The sequence below is a fragment of the Mizuhopecten yessoensis genome, unplaced genomic scaffold (assembly GCF_002113885.1).
Source record: "Mizuhopecten yessoensis strain PY_sf001 unplaced genomic scaffold, ASM211388v2 scaffold2743, whole genome shotgun sequence".
Classification (NCBI taxonomy): Eukaryota; Metazoa; Mollusca; class Bivalvia; order Pectinida; family Pectinidae; genus Mizuhopecten; species Mizuhopecten yessoensis.
Genome location: NW_018404697.1, coordinates 15,032 through 34,108, shown reverse-complemented (window position 1 = coordinate 34,108; position 19,077 = coordinate 15,032). Strand labels below are relative to the sequence as shown.

At 35.7% G+C, this 19,077-nt stretch overlaps 1 protein-coding gene across 2 annotated transcripts in view; it reads right to left on the bottom strand.

Moving 5' to 3' along the window:
• Positions 1-19,077, bottom strand: part of LOC110446513 (hemicentin-2-like) — a 33,464-nt gene that overhangs the window by 3,667 nt on the left and 10,720 nt on the right. For both annotated transcript variants that reach the window (XM_021491697.1, XM_021491698.1), the window contains 12 exons: positions 16,287-16,577; positions 7,746-8,000; positions 7,022-7,318; positions 6,421-6,750; positions 3,877-4,170; positions 2,573-2,686; positions 2,409-2,430; positions 2,074-2,141; positions 1,883-1,913; positions 1,042-1,115; positions 758-785; positions 428-492 (listed from right to left, as the gene is read on the bottom strand). In XM_021491697.1, the coding sequence (XP_021347372.1) occupies positions 428-492; positions 758-785; positions 1,042-1,115; positions 1,883-1,913; positions 2,074-2,141; positions 2,409-2,430; positions 2,573-2,686; positions 3,877-4,170; positions 6,421-6,750; positions 7,022-7,318; positions 7,746-8,000; positions 16,287-16,577 (1,869 nt within the window). The remainder of the gene's footprint in view (positions 1-427; positions 493-757; positions 786-1,041; positions 1,116-1,882; positions 1,914-2,073; positions 2,142-2,408; positions 2,431-2,572; positions 2,687-3,876; positions 4,171-6,420; positions 6,751-7,021; positions 7,319-7,745; positions 8,001-16,286; positions 16,578-19,077) is intronic.

Genomic DNA, 19,077 nt, shown 5'->3' with positions numbered 1-19,077 from the left:
ATATATAGACAGATGAGAGATATTTAAACATATAGAGGGGGGGGGGGGGGTTGATTGAACACATCGTCAAAAACCAATTGTTCGCAAACACTTTAGCGATGACTTTTTTTTCAAATCAGTGTTTCTTTTGTAAAAGCAAATAGAACAATAGTTGCAGGAAAAATCATATGTAAATAAACATCAATTGGCGTTGTTAAAAAATAACGCAAAAATGGAGGGGTGAGGGGTATTACACTGACAAACAATTCTTAATCTATTTCACAAATATAACGTGCTAATTGCATAACCAGAAACATCTGTTCCTGAAATGCACGTGCCCTAAAGATATATTCATTCGCACGAAGGTTATACCCTCTGATATATGTTTTGTGCATATACAAATGTATACAGGTTTGTTTCCAGATGTAAAAACTTATGCCATTCTCACCGCTTCCTTGTCTGAGTTCTTCATATACACTTTGGCCAGATCCTCCTTCCAGTTTTTCATAATTGCTAAGGACAGAAATGTTAGCCAAAATTGGAAAAATTATTCATGCTTGATTTCCTTTCAAACACATACTATGTTTCTAATTCATTCACTGCTATTAAAATAAATTTGTGCACAAAACCGTTTCGTTTTGCAACACTTCATTTCAAACATGCATTTTCTTACATCATCTTATTTTTTACTGATTTTAATTGCATTCGTATAGGTTTTTCTCTTTTTCTGTTCAGAACTGTATGATACAGAGTCGTATGGTTAGCAACTATACATTACCTTTCTGCTGTATCGTTTAAGACAGCGTCTAAAAAAAACAATAACAGGAAATAATAACAGTGTTTGATGAATATTAATTTAATCATACAACCGTAATGCCAAAGGGATGATAGCTAATTAATGTGAAACGTAGCAATTGACCGCTTAATTTCGATGATCAAGAAACAGTAAAAATGCACATAACACTGTGTATTGTATTACTGGTGTTGATCGATGTTCGCTTCGTGTGCTTGTCTTATTTTATGGCGGATGTTTGCAGTAGCACAAATACAAAACATACTTACCATTTGCGTGGCTCACTTGGTCGTACACGTTTTGTGCTGCAAAGTTTGCTGTATCCAAATCTGTATACAAACGCCTGAAAGAGATAATCCTAAATTAAATTGAGTTGTGTTACGGTTGTCCATTCCGTTTTCCTATTTATATACACCATCATGTTGGCTCATTTTGAAACAGTATACACTAATCTATAGTTTGATATATATTCAGGAGTCGAAGTATATTGCGAATAAAGCACTTTAATTTCATTTCAATTTTAACTTGTTATATGGGTCGTCTTCCTATTTAATATACAGTAACTGGATATAGCATTTGGTGAATACAAGAAGAATCGGTAAGGTGATTGGATGCTCGATCAGTTTTTCGCATATATCGTCTTTCGATAATAATCGTACACTTAAAAAAGGCCTTGCAGTTTAATTTCAATTTTAATGCTATATGCGAACACATAACAAGGTTGATACGGACTTTTACCAAGCGCTACCCATACTCAGACTATGTGCAGCAGTTTCTCACTGACGCAAGCAATAGATGTGTTTTTGATTAGATAATAAAGAAATTATCATGAAAATGTTAAAGAAATTTAAAGAAGAAGGCAAAACATTTTCTCTAGATCATGAAATGCATTTTCTTTTTCGACCAACTATTGTATTTGTACAATCACCAAGCAAAGCTTGATATGCCACCAATGTCTTGTAAAGAAACAAAACATACATTTGCATGATTTTCTGAAAAGGCCAGCTCTTATTCATGATAAAATTCATGTATGCGAACATTTTGTCCGATTATTAATTAAATATGGACGTGGCATGACTTTAATTTATGTTTTGAAGAACAGATAATTACCGTTCCTGACCGGATGTTATTCTTGTCATTGCTGTAAAATATAAATGTTAACAAAGTTACTATAGCCTATTAGTGTTTACTTTTAAATATACAATTCGATTCAGTACGACCGATTACCATATAAAAACATATACATGTGTGTGATTTAATATTTATGCCAGTTTTTGTCATACATTTATTTTTACACATACCGTGTTCGGAATCTTCGATGCTAGTTAACGGTTTTGAGGTCGTCTTTGGGTTGTTAATCCTAAGTTTCCTTGATAAACAAAGACATTTAAACATTTAAACAATGAAGTTAGAAACAAAATAGCTTGTACATAAGACGATGTCATGATGATCACATACCTACGTATTAGTCGGTTTATAAAATACTTACCGTCTATTCATAATATGCGAGGCTAGTCGATTACAATGAAATGGACAGAATTTATAGAAATAAATGCTACGACATTTTACATAACAGTATCATCAAGTCTGAAATACGTTTAGCTGTAAATAACTAAAATATATCTTGTTTACTTACATAAATGGAAGGTGTCCAAATCCTGCAAGAATAAATGTACAAGAAAAATACATATGACATAAACGTAGTGTGATATCATCAGAATAATTGAGTATCTTGGTTGATTATTTCATCAGACATTGGATCAATTTATCTATAGGTGATATCTGTGAGACTGTACTTACGTGAAATAAATATTCCAATCCCTATGGTGGCTAGTAGTATGATAACTGATAAACAGATCAGAACAACGGAGGTCATGTACATTTGTCGATAAAATGGACTGGTGTCATCAATTTCTGAAAACGGTGAAATAAGAAACACAATTTAAAAAACTGTCAAGTATTCATAAAATTATCTGCGAATTCTATAAGTATACACATATTTGTTATGCTTATTTTGTTATGTTTAATTATATGAAATACTGGTGATATACTAATAATTATTTTGACTTTCAAGTCTAGAGTATCTGTCTATGATGTATAATTATAATAAAGGGGAGGGGGGGTTCAAATATATACAGATATGAGATTAAGAGATTTGCTTAGTGAGAAGACATACTCGAGAGCCGTTTACCTGTTAATAATATTGAAAAGCTATGTATGCCTACTGTCTGTAAAGTAAATATGCAATACTACGCACATGTGTTCATCTGACTTTGCAGATAGTACAGATGAATTGATAGTGTGGATATGTTTCACGATTGCTCTAGACATGTGTGTATTCGTTAAATGAATGTGTGTAATCAGAGACGTAAGATGAAATCATTTGTTTGGTGTAGCTTTTATGCATTCATACATTTGTTCTTTATGTACATTTGCTACAACTTTGTTCATATCATAACCAAGTTTAAGTGTTCAATTTTCTTCTCGAAAACTCCAATCGAACCGCAGTGGTCGACAAAAAGCCAACAAGTTACCTCAGAGTAAAATGGCGAGCAACTGTCTGAACATACTTTTTTGTTGATTGTGGCTACTAGTATCACAATGTTAAACAAAGCATCTTGTACTATAGACCTTAAAAGTTGCTTGTATCACTTCACTTAAACCTTCGAAAAATTGTCACAGTTAAGTATCGATGTCTATTATGGTCATATACTGAAAATGCAAGTGATCATGTTTTACGAGTTGAAGTGCCCGTGACATCAATTTAAGGGAGCAAAACCTCAACGTGAAATTCCGCGGTGGACTACTATCTTTGTCAATAATAACCTTGTTCTACGATGAACTATGATAAAATATAAACAGTCCGCTCGTTGTGGGTTTCTTGAAAAAATAAACAATTATTTATTACGTCGGATACTGAGCACTTATTCACACAACGATACCAAGCTATACAGTATTAACTGTTTATTTGTAATACACATATTGTCCCAGATCCCCTTTAATGGCATATCAATATGTCAATAGCAAAATTGCTATCCAAATATGTACATAGTTTTACCATAACGTATGCAACCTATGCTTATTAAACAAAACTGAAGATTCACCTTTTTCAATTTGAGAAGTAGTGAATTGCATTGTTGAATTATCACTACTGCCTTTTTCATTTGTTGCGAATAGCAGAACTATGTAAGTCGTAGCAGGAACCAAGTTTGTGAGTTGTACGCTTGGAGTTTCTTCAGTGACATCTATAATGTCCCACGTGGTTGACGACTGCTGTAGTAACCAAACATGGATCTGCTGGTCCTCTCGGCCTCGATTATTACCCGGTCTCCATGACACTACGGCAGCACTCGTTGTTATCTGGTCAACGACCAGGTCAGTCGGTGTGTCTGGGACATCTAACGTAATAACAACAAAGTGAAAAACAATTAGGAAAAGGAAATGCATACGTCATTATGATTTTAGAGTAAATTGAGGACGCTTATAATGAAATAAAAAGAAAACACACTCAACTAATAAAAAAAGAGAGTTGAAAACGCACACGAAACATGGTGTATTTGAGTATTTCCGTATCGGATATCGCCAATGTGAAAATGGATATACTAAGCGTAACAGATTTATCACAACATTTACGTGGGAACAAAACACTTCACGTATTTTTTCCTGTTCCATTGTCCTTTGAATCAAATGAAAATAATACTTCATTTACCTTTTTAATTAATTTGGAAAATCGTTAAACAGAGCGATACCACTTACCTTTTGGTAAGATAGTAAAGAGAAATACAAAATATGGGTTGATCGGGTTAAATTTCAATTTCAACACATTTTATAGACAATACCAGCAATAGTCAATAGGATCAGACATCAGGCATAGCCTATCTAAGTCATCTCATTAAGGTAACAACAGGTGGTAAGAAACACAGGCATATATCTATACATTGATATGATGATTGGGACAAGGGGATGTAACTCTTTGATGTAAACAGACTTGTTCAATATTCTTAAGATGGTAACTCTTTTACTAGGGACATTTTATTTGAGATATTTACTAGACTAGTATCTTCAGTGAATAGTATCAAGTATTAGACAATGCGTTTCTGGTATTCATATATGATAAACTGAGTGTAAGTATTTAGTGATATTGGATGTATTCCCCCAACAGATACAGACCATACAGTCCATATGTATAACACGCTAGCCATACACTGTTGAGGATCAAAAGCCAATTTCAGCAAATAGATATATTATTTGTAAGTAGGGTTACACTACTTCCTGCATATAATATGATAATTCTTTAATTAAATTGGAAGGAGTTACTTCATATCATGATGTAAGCTAAACAAAATTAAAAAAAATAAAAAAATCTAAGCTGCCCAGAGTCAATTTCATTCAATAGGTAAACAACATGTAGTAATTAAAAAAGGTAGAATAAAGTAATAGTATCTAATTCATTCCATATGATATTACATTAAGTATATCTTGTACTGCTATATCATTGTAGTTCACCGGGGGTTATAAAGCTTATGTGCATATATCATGAAAACAAATGTAAACGTGTATATGTTCCGAAAAATGGTAAGGGTAAGTCAAAGATTATATTAATGAAAATATTTTTGATTGCGATATAAAGTTTGATACATGAGATAAGATATCTCTATTTTGTATATCATTGCAACTATTACAATCATTTAATAGGGCATGTATGCACAGATGATTGTGAGTGAAATGATTCAAACTTTGTTGGAGAGTCTGACGAATATTGTTATATTGATTACATTCAGAAAAAATAATGTCAAGCAGTTTCGAAAGATCCGTTGCACTCACACATTGGAGATTAATTTAAGTGACCTTTATAACGATAATAATTTAGATTACCAGCATTATTTCTTAATTGGCAAAGTATAATGTTTACATCACGATCACCAAAGTATTTAAAAACATTAGTGGTTTCAGAGTTTATATGTTGCTTTGTATTTAGTAACGTTTTCAACTGTGCGGTAGATTGACTGTTAGTAATATCTGGGGCAAGTCTATTGATGTCATTTAGCATGGACGGAAATAAACTTTCAAAATAATTTAAAATACGACATAAAGGGGGATCAAATTATCTACTTGTTCGGAGGGGATATCTGGCAAGGGTTTCATCATGAAAATATGATTGAATAATTTCTCAGGTACTCAGGGGTTTCATTATTCATTTTTTTATACATCAAAATTAGTTTATGTTTATTTCTTCTACAGCTCAATATTTCCATTCTCATTCCTTGTATAATTTAATTTATTATAAGTTTGTATCATTAAAAGCGATCGGATTCATGACAGTTAGACTATAGTTGTAAATGTGATTGTGAGATTATGTGTGGATGAGACGGGTGGCTGATAAATATCAGTGCCTTGCAAAAAAGTCACTGATATCAATCGATCCACCCTCAAGTAGTTTAGGTCTTCCTAAACATAGAAACATTTCCATTTTGCCACAATGTAATTGATTTGAGTATCATTGGATCTTTAAGTGTCATATTGTGTGATGATAATACCCTATTTGAGTGTTACATCTGACATCAAAGACAGCCGTTCCTGTCTGTATCAACTAACCGTTCTTCCCTTGAAACAGTTCACTGAAGAGAATATATTAAAAAACAACTTACCAATACTGATAATATCAAAGGAATGTATAAGATTCTCGGCTACATCACTGATAACTGTGAGCTGGTAATCTCCTTCTTGGTTGATTTGAAATGATGGAAAATCTAAATTGATCCTGTATCCTTCCTGTGGTATCATTTTGTTGTAAAACGTGTCATCGAGTATTTCTTTAGTAAATGTAATATTGAGATCACTTGTAGGGGAAAGTCGAGCATTCTTACTGATAAACATTTCAGTCGGAGACGGATGGCTAATGAACGTCATTGTTATGTTGAGATGTCGATTCTTTTCCGTAATATAACGATATGCTCCTTCCAGTAACCGTGGAACGCCTGTAATAAAAATGAGGATGGCGCTATATGTAACATTCGAAGAGCATTATGAAACATTACCTCTTGATCCTGTCAACATATTATGATTCTGACACATTCTTAAATCTTTCTAAAATGGCATCACCATGATTAATCATGCAATAGTTAACATTTTCCCCTTGTGTTAAATTTGTTCCAAACTGTACCTTAAACAACGTATCTAACGTTTCATAGTTCATAGTTCTATATGAATAATCTACTTACCCTTCATAAATAAAAATATCAATCTTACCTCTGACATCAAAGACAGCCGATCCTGTCTGTTTCAGCTGACCGTCCCTCCCCCTGATAAAGTTCTGTACTTGACAGGTGTAAGTTCCACTGTCCTGATATGACACGCTTGCCAGTGTGAGGGTTCTTCCGCCAGTCCTGACGTCACCAGTGAGGGTCCTGACGAGAGTTGTGCCGTACATATGTGTCCAAACACCGTAAGTGTAAACGTTTGGAACACCTGACGCGTTACATGTCATCACCAGATGTGTATCGTGTTCAGTGGCGCTCTGTACCAGCAACTGTACATCCGGGGCATCTGCAAACAAGTGTATATGTTTATGTTCTGAATCTTATTCTACAGAGTAGATTTATATCTGATTTGTGTAATCACTTGTACATTGATTAGCATTTCCAAGTGCATCCGTTCTTGTATTAAACGAAGATATATTAGTTTCCGTAAGCCAGTTAACGCTACACATAGTACTGTTTTATTGACAAGTGTCGTCATCAAAGTGAACCTCCTAGTATCAATCGATTGCAGGTAATCGTGATACATACTTAGGGAACAGATATATGATTTTTTTTAAAACAGTTAAAGTCACTTATTCTGTAAATGCAACTAAATTGATACCAGGGAAGATTATACGAGCATGACATATTAGTTGAGATCACAACAATATGTTATCTTAGCTTTAATTATAGCCATGAATTCCCGGATGTAATACAGCCAGGTCGTTACTTACACTGTACCACAAGATTGAGGACGGACTGGGCATATAGCGTCCCAAACTTCTGAGATGATGACGTGGCATTACATGTGTACTGGTCGGCCTTTTTCCTGTTGATAGATGGTAAGTCCAGGATGTTGTTGGTCGAGGAATCCCGAGGATACCAAGTAACAGTAGGGTTGGGGTTACCTACAGCTGCACAGGTACACCGGTAATTGTCTGCCTCGTTAGCTGTGTCTGGACACGCCGAGAGTGTAATATTGGGGGCATCTGTAAAATAATGAACGACATAGCTAATATGCATTATGACTAAGTGCAATATGTTATGATGAATAATGGTACTTACATAACATGGATTAATACTTAGTCTTTGAAAATACATGGTACACTTACTCAGCTGTTGTAATTGGTTATACTCTTAAATAAAACAACAATAATTTACAAAGTATTGCCAGTGCCTTGGAAACTTAATTAGTGCACAAGAACGGATTTAGGGTATGTGCACCAAACAAAATATGTTGTCATTTTATTTCTTACAGACAGAGTAATGTAGTACGTGAGTACCTGTTCATACTCCGAACAGATAGTAGGTAAGCTGAAATATACGCCGCTAATGACAAAGAACTTTTGTTGATAACGTCAGGAATGACGTTGACAATTCGCGAGTGATATATATTTAACATCTGAAAAAGCGATATGGACAAGCCGATGTCATATCAATGAAATGGATATTGCGAGACATCAGGGTTTAAAAGTATTAGAGAAAGAATCACTCATTAATTTTGAAGTACATGAGAGTGCTATCTTTTATCAGCTAAGAGGCTAACAGGGAAAAACAAAGGACTGTTAATAAATTCAGAGACTGCGAACATGATTTTTGGTTTTTGTATTATCTACAAAGTTACGACGACTTCCGCGATCGTTGAAAGTAGGTTCCGTATGGTACTAGAGACATCACACACCTGACTGCGACAGAAACATGTGCAACTGTAAATAGACACAGAACATCGAAGTGTGGAAACGATTGGGTATATAATTCATAAAATGAAATAAGGAACAACTAAATAAACTAAAAGCTTTTTTAAACGAAGCGAAACACCTAGATTAGATTTTGTGGAGAGAAAAAAAAGATAAAAGGGATAAGGATGATTAAGCTAGTAGGGAGGTCGAGAAGAAGGAGTAAGAAAAAGAAGAAAGAATGAAGGTAGAGTCTTAGTTGACCAGGAAAAACATATAAAACTAGAAGTTTGACAACAAGAGACAGTAGACAAATCTAGAAAAAAGGACTTAGGAAGAGATATACATCATCAGATTTAGGACGTATTGAAAAGCATTCCCCCTCTCGCCTAAAGAAAAGGGGAAAACGCAGAAGGCTAAAACAGTTTTTTTTATCAATAAGTAATTACAAAAACCATTACGTCGAACACATTTCTATCAGCATGCAACTTGCCAAATATCACCAACCTAGACCTTAAGGTAATTCAAGTGAAAACCTTGACAACCCTTCATCTAAGCATGCTACTTGTCACATAACCACGCTTTGTATTTCGGTTATTAAGAAGAAATTGTTTAAAATTTTCAACATATTTGATCCCTGTGACCGTGCATATGGATGAAGGTCTTCAATTTGAACAAACATTGTACCGCTTTATGTCAGCATGTAACTGACCAAATAGCATCACCCTTGTCCTTTTGGTTTTTCAGGAGAAGTAATTTAAACATATCTGACCCCTTTGACTTTGAACATAAGTCAAGGTCATTCATTTTTACTTTTTGTCGCTCTTCAACCCAGCATGCTACTTGTCAGATATCATCATCTTACGCTTAAAAGGTTTTAAAAAGTGACCCCTGTGACCTTAAAAAAGGCCAAGGTTTGGTTTAACGTCCTATTAACAGCTAAGGTCATTTAAGGACGTGCATCCATGTGTATTTTGTATTTATGCTTAGGTGTGTGTATGCAGGAGACAGGGTATGTTCGTGATTTTGCCTCCCTTTGATAGCTATGATTTGATTCCGACATTAAAGTGCTATATCATTGAAATGAAGGCACCCAGCACACCTTCCGCCCAGTTACATTATACCGACAACGGTAGAACCAGTTGTTGCTATTCTCCTTAACGTTAAGCAGGGAATAACAACTACCGTTTTTAAGGACTTTGATATGTCCCGGTCTGGGGACATAACCCCTTGTCTTTCTCCTCTGGGATAACGCTCAGCATTAAGGCCAAACGTGAGATGTTGCCAAGCAAAGGCCTTCATTTAATCATTGCATGCTACTTGCAAAAAGTGGTTAAAAAACTTCAAATATAATAGATCCCGTGACCTTAAACACAAGTCAATGTCTTTCATTTGAACAGACTTGGTAGCCTTTTATCCAAGCACGGTATTGGCCAAATAACATTAACCTGTGCCTTTCGAATATTCAGAAGAAGTTGTTTTAACATAATTGACCCCCGTGATCTTGAACGAAGGACATGTTTCAGGGCTAGGTGAGCTAAAAAGGCAACACAATTGCAATTTTAGTGGTTAATGTAGTGTAACAAAAGTGAAAATGCCGTTGCGTGGAGCACTAGCACATTACAAAAATGAACGTCTTTCAAAATCTAATAGCAAGAGGTTCAAGGGCCTTAGCGGTCACCTGAGATATATTATAGGTACTGGTTGCTCAATTTCATTGCTGAGAAGTGATGTAGTCAGGATCTTACTTTCAGATACTATTTGATTTCGATTTCTTTATAACTATTACAACCAAGTTTGAAATAGTTATTGCTGAAAATGCACAAGGAATAGTCAGAAGTGATATTTCCCTATATAAACCCAGGATAACAGATGACCAAAGGATAATAAAACTAACATTTTTTTATAATGCACAAAGGGGCATTTCATTGCCATACATAAAAGAAACTTGAATCTGGTACATCTGAGTGTAGAGATTTTGTTAAATATTAACATTTTTTCCCGTTTTGGCCCCAACCCTCCAGCCCCTGAGGTAAGGACGGATTTTGTGTTATAACGCCTTATTGCCATCTTATCACAATTGTTTCAACCAAGATTTAAATACTTTCTTTCCGAGAAAAGACAAAATATATCAAAAGTGTTTTTTAATGGGTACCTATATAAACTACAGTAAGCTTACCCTCTCCCTAAAGGAGAGCAGATGGACCTTGGGTTAATGAAATTTACAATTTAGATTAAGCACCTAAGGACCTTTCTATCAATGAAAAGTACTTGAGAAGACTTTTTTTTTACTTTAAACCATTTTCCCCATGTGGGTCCCACCCACCCAGCCCCTGAGGATGGGACAGGATCTTATTTTCTCATACCATCTAATTGTCATCTGGCATCATAACCATTCAAAACAAATTTGAATAATTTCCTGCTGAAAATGGACAAAATATATCCAAAAGCTTTATTTCCCTATATAAACTATAGTAAACTTTACCCCCTCCCCAATTGAGAATGGATGGTCTGGGGGTACTGAAATTTACAAAACAGGTAATGCACCTGATGATCATGCATTCAATTTGATTGAAATACATCTGTCTTGAATAGAAGATGTTTTGTAGCCCAGACTTGGCTCCTTTGGTTGGGGTAGGAATCCCAATTTTACAAGTTTGTAGCTTCATCTACCAAGCATGATTCTGACCAAGTTTCAACACATTCCGTCCGCTGGTTCTTTAGTCAACCATATGAAAGACAAGTTTACGTACGACGCACGACGGACGACGTAGGACGGAAAGCGTTCAGAATAGGTTACTTGAGCAAGTTCATGTGACCTCAAAAAGTTCCGCAAACTATACGTATTTCGTTTTATGCCACGTCTTCATTATGCATTTTTGCTTTGTACATTTCTAATAATTCGTTAAATTTAATCAAATGTTGTTAAGAATGAGAAACAAACATATTTAAACCTGATTTGAATGGGATTTAAATCTCGTGAGAACTGAGCTTATAACTTATTTCAAGATCTTAAGTATGTTATATACTTAACTAAAAAAATGCTATACTAATTGTACTGCAATTTTCGAGAGAGAAACTACGCACTACAAATGAAATAAATAGGGATTTTATCAAACAATTCAGAATGAATGCATTTGACATTACGTTTTAGTATGATTCGTCTATACCTGGAATCGCCTTTCCTGCAGATCGGAACCATGTTTCACTATATTACGTTACCAAGATCCCCCTGTACGCAAACTATGGATTGGTTTTGATCAGTGCTACTTGTAAACAGTTAAGAAGTTCTTGTTAAAACTTAAGATCTGTTAAAATCTGATAAAGTTTTGGATATATAAAAATCCACAAAAAAAACACTTTATTTGACTAATGTTACATCACCACACGACACTTGAACTTTATAAATGGAAAATGTGAGGAACTATTTTCATCCTACTTATTAGCTGCAGGAAACATAGTTGAAGGTCGATTGGTTGAAAGTGCATATATGGGACGAATCTGCTTACGATTCACTTTGCGCAAAGACGTTAATATCACATGACAGATACGTATCTGCCTTACTTCATTGTTCAGCATTGGCATATACTTGGTTTTGTTAACACAAGTGCACACGTCTTGGGCAAAGAACAAAGAGCTTAGAGGGCCTGTATCGCTCAACTGACCTGGACAATAAAGCAACAAGAGGAAAAAATATTTACTTCTTTCTGCCCCTATGAGTTTGGAGTTTGGATGGATATTGAACATTAACTTCTATTTAACCCATTTCACACTCTTCATTTATGCAAAATTAAGTCCCCTTTGTCCAGTGATGATCTAGACCATATTCGGTTAAATTCCCAATAAGGGTACAGAAGAAGAAGGGTTTTAAATATGTACCTTAGTTGCCCTTATTTGGCCCCGCCACTCTGCCCCTATTACACTGTTTGTAATACAGATACAGTCCCTTTTGACCAAGGTATTCCAGGTCAGGTTAAGTCAAATCCATTAAGCCGTTCAGGACAAGCAGAGTTTAAAAGGAAAGTGTACGGACGGATGGTCGGACGCCGCGCTATTTCATAATTTTACTTGCCCTTCGGGCAGGTGATCAACTAGTATAAAAATCAAATATTAAGGTCGAATAATGAAAATTACGGACAGCTATATGTAGTAAACTAGAAATACACTCTTTACTTATGCTTTATTAAATTTACAACGTCAAAGATTGGTCACATCTTGTTAGCGATGATGTGAAGTACAGTAGGCCTAATATATTTATAACGTACACTTTTCAGTAAAAAAATACTTTCTAGAGATAGATGGATTTCATCGAAACATGATTTTTGACAATTATCGATTATATGGTCCCAGAGGTTATAAAACCCGTGTCAGTGCCGATCATTTGAAAGGTTTCACGCACAGGGGGTGCCACTGAGATCATTAACGTCGAGTTTATTTAAGATTTGAAAGGATTTTCAACCTGAGCAAGGACCACGAACACAAAATTTGAACGAAATATCATCATCGACAATTATCGAAAATGAGGTCCCAATGCCTAAAAATCATTCAAAGTTCAATGATTTACCCCTGTTCATGACATATAGAAAATACATGACTGTATATGTATATTTACTTGTATATTTTCAACTTATTGGGGCTGAGGTGTCAAAGTATATCCAGGACTTTTACTAAGAGGTGACGCAACAGGCGCGAATTCACGAGTTTATGTAGGTGGTCCCCCGTTGGGGGTATTGGGTATGGGGTATGGAGAAAAGGAAGTGAAGCCTACCACAAACTGAGAAAGCTGAAATTTCGAAAGACCCCTGTGTGCGAGCGCGGAAAAGTTTCCCCTTAGAATTTAAATGCACACGGAAATATACACGTTTCACTTTATCGTCGATAACTAGTATGCGATGCGATACGCGCACACCATGCGATATGAATGATTAACAATGCTCAGACGATGCAGACGATCAGTTGTCTCTGTAGCATATACAACAGCTATGGCGCTCCCAGAATACACTGAATACAAGTTTAACCAATTAATAAATATCCGATCAGGCTGTCTAGTACATTCCATGTACGTTACATTTTCTTAAACTGATAAATTCTCATTTGGTAACGGTACCATGCTTTTTTCTCAAGATTATACTACAGATAGAGTACCCATAACCAATAGAAAATCCATAGCCAGTTCAGTTATTCATCATGTTTGAAGAGTTGTTGTATTTTACTTGAAAAAGAGAGTAACTCTCACACGAGGACTACGCTTACAACCCTCCTTTGTGATGATCTATGCAGTATGTTTAATTTGATAACGACTAGCGTGAAGTTGGTTACCTATTCAATATCGTGCTAGCTCAATATTTGGCTGGCCCAATGTGGGCTGGCCAAATATTGGGCTAGTTTGATATCCAAATGTTACTAACATAATAGGTCTTATGCCGCTTTTTCATACCTATACCACAACTGGTATCTTCTAAAGTATTTATATGCAAAACGGCATCAACGATACCCCAGGCTTATTTTTTAATATCAGTACAGAATTATTAATTTTTCATGTTCAACATGCCAGGTCATATTGCTATGTGTCTTTTGACGCTTTTTCACACCGATACCACATTTGGACATCTTCTAAGGTATCCTTGTGTCCACAGCAATCTTACATTGTGTCTCGAAATGACGCATTCAGTCTAACATGTCTTGGCTATATCACATAGATTTCTACGCACTAATAATTTTAATGCAGGGCTAATCTACATTTCTTCTGCAGCGGGAAACATCAGCATTTCTTTTCCAGCATAGTAAACCGAACCGATATAAATTCAATGTCAGCTTTTATTCATCATATTTGTGTAATTATACTCAGAGCTACGGGATTATTTCCGCAAATTACGAACTACATTCGTATACAACACCGACGATTGCTTGCCTGTATTTATCCATTGTTGCTTCGACGTCATTGCGTTCTCTGGGAATCTCCTTCCACACAGTCTACTGTAGACTTGATCAACTGCATGCTTGATACTTGCAGAATCGATTTTTCAGTGACAATTATCATGACATTTTTTTTCCCCCAGCGGATGTGCTCTTTCGAAATCTAAACAAATATGATGAACTGAATATGCAAATGATAAATGGTGTAAGTAGTCTAGTAGTCAGTTGATCTAACTCCCCACTTTCTCTAATTCCCTTAATTAAAAACGGTTCCTACATATCTAACTTACGTTATATTTCACTTTGACAATCATTCCTATATGTGTAAAGGACGCCGGTTACCTCACTGTGTTAGTAAGTTAACGCACCTTTACTATTGATGATGTCAATTTTTATCGGTGCTTTTCAAACTCAGTCAGTTCTCTAGGTGCGGTTTTCTTTTATTATTAAAGTGTAGCGACCGCCCGAACATTTTCGTTGGTACGCATGCGTACGAAAAGATTACATAATTACTTGCCATATGTTGCACTTGATTTGTTGTCGCGCGGAACTAAAACTTCAATGAATGGCAGTTTCAACATAAACACTTACATATGTACAGATCCCGTCATAGGGAGTCAAATTTTCCATTCATGACTAAATGACAAAATATTCGTTTTAGCGAAAGTGCCAATTAGGCATATTTAGCCTGGGGTATCGTTGATGCAGATTTGCATGTGGATACCCTAGAATATGTTCGTTGTGGTATAGATGTTAAAAAGTGGCATAAAAGCTATAACAAATATGCCGCGACCTGTTGAAAACGAAAAATTAAGGATTATATACTGAAATTCGAAAAGATTCCCAGTGGGTAAGTAACCAACTTCACGCTGGTTAGATAACGTACATGTACTTATACTTATATGCTACTAGTGTAATATGTTTGTAATGCAGATATCGCTAAGATGTTTTTTTCTTAATAAAAATGCTGAACATAAAGGTATTGAATCGTGCCCTATCTTTGAACAACTTACGTTCCATTCAAACATACTTCCTAATGATTTAATCTACCTTTTTAATATGATATAGCATGCATCATCCTTTTAATTTAAAAGTGTATGCTACATATTCTATAATAAAAAATAACCACGTGAGCATGATGAACAAATGTGCAGAGATAACGTGCGCACAGTCATTCGATAGGTATCGTGGGTGATATGTATTTAGGAAGGGCCGGTGAATAAATACAATGTACGAAAACTGTAATCGCCCAGTTTGCTATCGTTCGCAAACCTTCTACAACGCATCGTGTCAGGTTTTGTGAACCCACAATTATTTATGTTAATGGACATGTTACTTGTTTAGAAGATATGGAGAATCCATAACTTGAAGTAGATATAACGTACACTCTTTTACATTTAAATTCATCTCAGTTACATCTCAAAAACAATAATTTGAAGATATCGATTGAATAATAAAGTTCACATCGTGCATACGTTCTGTACGGATTGTAGACCCCATATGCCCCTATACTGGATAATTGTCAAAAAGGAGACTCGTTCAAATGTCTATGCTCATGATCCTGGCTCATGATGAATGCCTATTTCAATCTTAATTAAACTCGATGTAAATGATCTATTTGGCACCACTGTCTGTTGAATCTCCAAACTTTCACAGCGTGCATACAAGTTTATATCAACTTACATTCTACATCTAGTGTTTCGGTGTTTGACTCTGGAGCTGATCCTTTGACGTCGGTGAAGTCGTTTTCAGCCACACACTTGTATAACCGTCCGTTATCACTGCTGATAGGTGGTTCAAAGGTGACCATCTGTGATGTCTGGGAACTGACCGGTGTACCGTCCCTGTACCACGTGTACCGTGTGGTGGACGGGTTACCGGCTGTAGTGTCACAGCTCAGACGGCCTACATAATCATCTCTGGCCAGCCAGGGGAACAGGTCAGTTACCGTTAGGGCATGTATCCGAGGGGCAACTGCACAGATACGTAAATAAATAGTTAGACATGGACAATAAACAATATAGACTTCTCTAACATTGAATCCTCAGTTTGTTTTAGAATAAATCATTCCAGTAAGTACTTTCATCAAAAGTATAAAATTAGCTCGATAGCGTTGCTGTCATGACATCAACAACTATTTTGAAGTATCTAAATGGTACATTTCATTTTTTGATTTTATATCACATTCAGCATGGGTTCGAAAGGTGATGTCAGAAGAACGCAACAATCATACTTTATAACACAGAATATTTATACACATTGATTCATTTCACATAAAGCTCATTTTATAACGGAAATAAAACAGTCTAAATTTCTTAATTATATGCTACGTTAAATGACGTATTCATAGATTGTCTGCAATGATACATGCAGTTGTGTAGTATGCAGCGATTGATTTCATATAGTTATATAAACACAATAACTACCACAGTAGACGTACAGTAGACGTTGAAGACCTCTGTGCGAGACATGATGATCTATAGTTATATAAACACAATAACTACCATAGTAGACTTACAGTAGACTTACAGTAGACGTTGAAGATATCGGTGTGAGACATGATGATCAATAGTTATATATTTACATTTGCATGGTATTGTCACTATATAGCCTCTTTGAAAGCTGTGTCGTTGATGGGACTTTAATTACCATGCCGCACGAGACATACTTACCATGCCGCACGAGACACAATTCTTAGCGTATTAATTACAACACTGACCGGAACTACAATATCCAATGTAAATAAACATGACGGCTGCTGAAATATCGCTGGGCGTTGTGAGATTTGATAATGTCATTGTAAATTTATGTGCAAAATAAAAATAAGATAAAACACACATTTATTACAACGAAAACAAGACCAAAGTCTGCAATATCGTACAAAATGCACATCGGTTGAAATCACCAATGCCGGCAATGGACACAATTTTAACGCTCATGCAATTTATCAGAAATATCGTCTGTTACACTGCACTGCTCAATAGGGGTTCGTTATAAATGTCTGAAATACACATATTCTATAGACCTTCTGACACATATGTTACAGACCTACTGATATGAGTCACAGCACACATAAACATTCGTCATTTCAGGCATTTGTAACGAACCTGTGCTCCGTCGCAAGATCACTCACTTCAAACGCTATCAGTTTCACGCACTGGAATCACCCTATAGACATATCATACGCAATTGTATTGATACTAAATTGTGGAATAAATTTGAAGTGTTTGTTAAAATGTCAAAAAACTACTTTGTTTGCCAATCAGCACGCGACAATACGCTGTTCAAACTATTGAACGAAATTGTGTGGACTGTCGATAAGGCGCGCATTTTTAATTTTAATTATAAGTTAAAAAAGAACACAAGAGGCAGAGAAAACTTAAATATAAGTATTGAACTGTTTTTGTATCATATTTATGATCTATTTGAATGACACAGCTTTGCAAGCAAACAAATCATAATGTGCTAGTACGCATTATGTTGTTTGCTTGCAAAGATGTGTCATTCAAATATATCAAAAATATCATACAAAAACAGTTCAATGCTTAAATAAACACAATAACTACCACAGTAGACTTACAGTAGACGTTGAAGACATCGGTGTGAGACCTGATGATCAATAATTAAATAAACACAATAACTACCACAGTAGACATACAGTAGACGTGGGAGACCTCGGTGTGATCCATGATGATCAATAGTTATATAAACACAATAACTACCACGGTAGACTTACAGTAGACGTTGCAGACCTCGGAGTGAGACCTGATGATCAATAGTTATATAAACACAATTACTACCACAGCAGACTTAAAGTAGACGTTGAAGTCCTTGGTGTGAGACCTGACGATCAATAGTTAAATAAACACAATAACTACCACAGTAGACTTAAAGTAGACGTTGCAGACCTCGGTGTGAGACCTGATGATCAATAGTTATATAAACACAATAGCTACCACAGTAGACTTACAGTAGACGTTCCAGACCTCAGTGTGAGACCTGATGATCAATAGTTATATAAACACAATTACTACCACAGCAGACTTAAAGTAGACGTTGAAGACCTTGGTGTGAGACTAACTACCACAGTAGACGTACAGTAGACGTTGAAGACCTCTGTGCGAGACATGATGATCTATAGTTATATAAACACAATAACTACCACGGTAGACTTACAGTAGACGTTGCAGACCTCGGAGTGAGACCTGATGATCAATAGTTATATAAACACAATTACTACCACAGCAGACTTAAAGTAGACGTTGAAGTCCTTGGTGTGAGACCTGACGATCAATAGTTATATAAACACAATAACTACCACGGTAGACTTACAGTAGACGTTGCAGACCTCAGTGTGAGACCTGATGATCAATAGTTATATAAACACAATAACTACCACGGTAGACTTACAGTAGACGTTGCAGACCTCGGAGTGAGACCTGATGATCAATAGTTATATAAACACAATTACTAC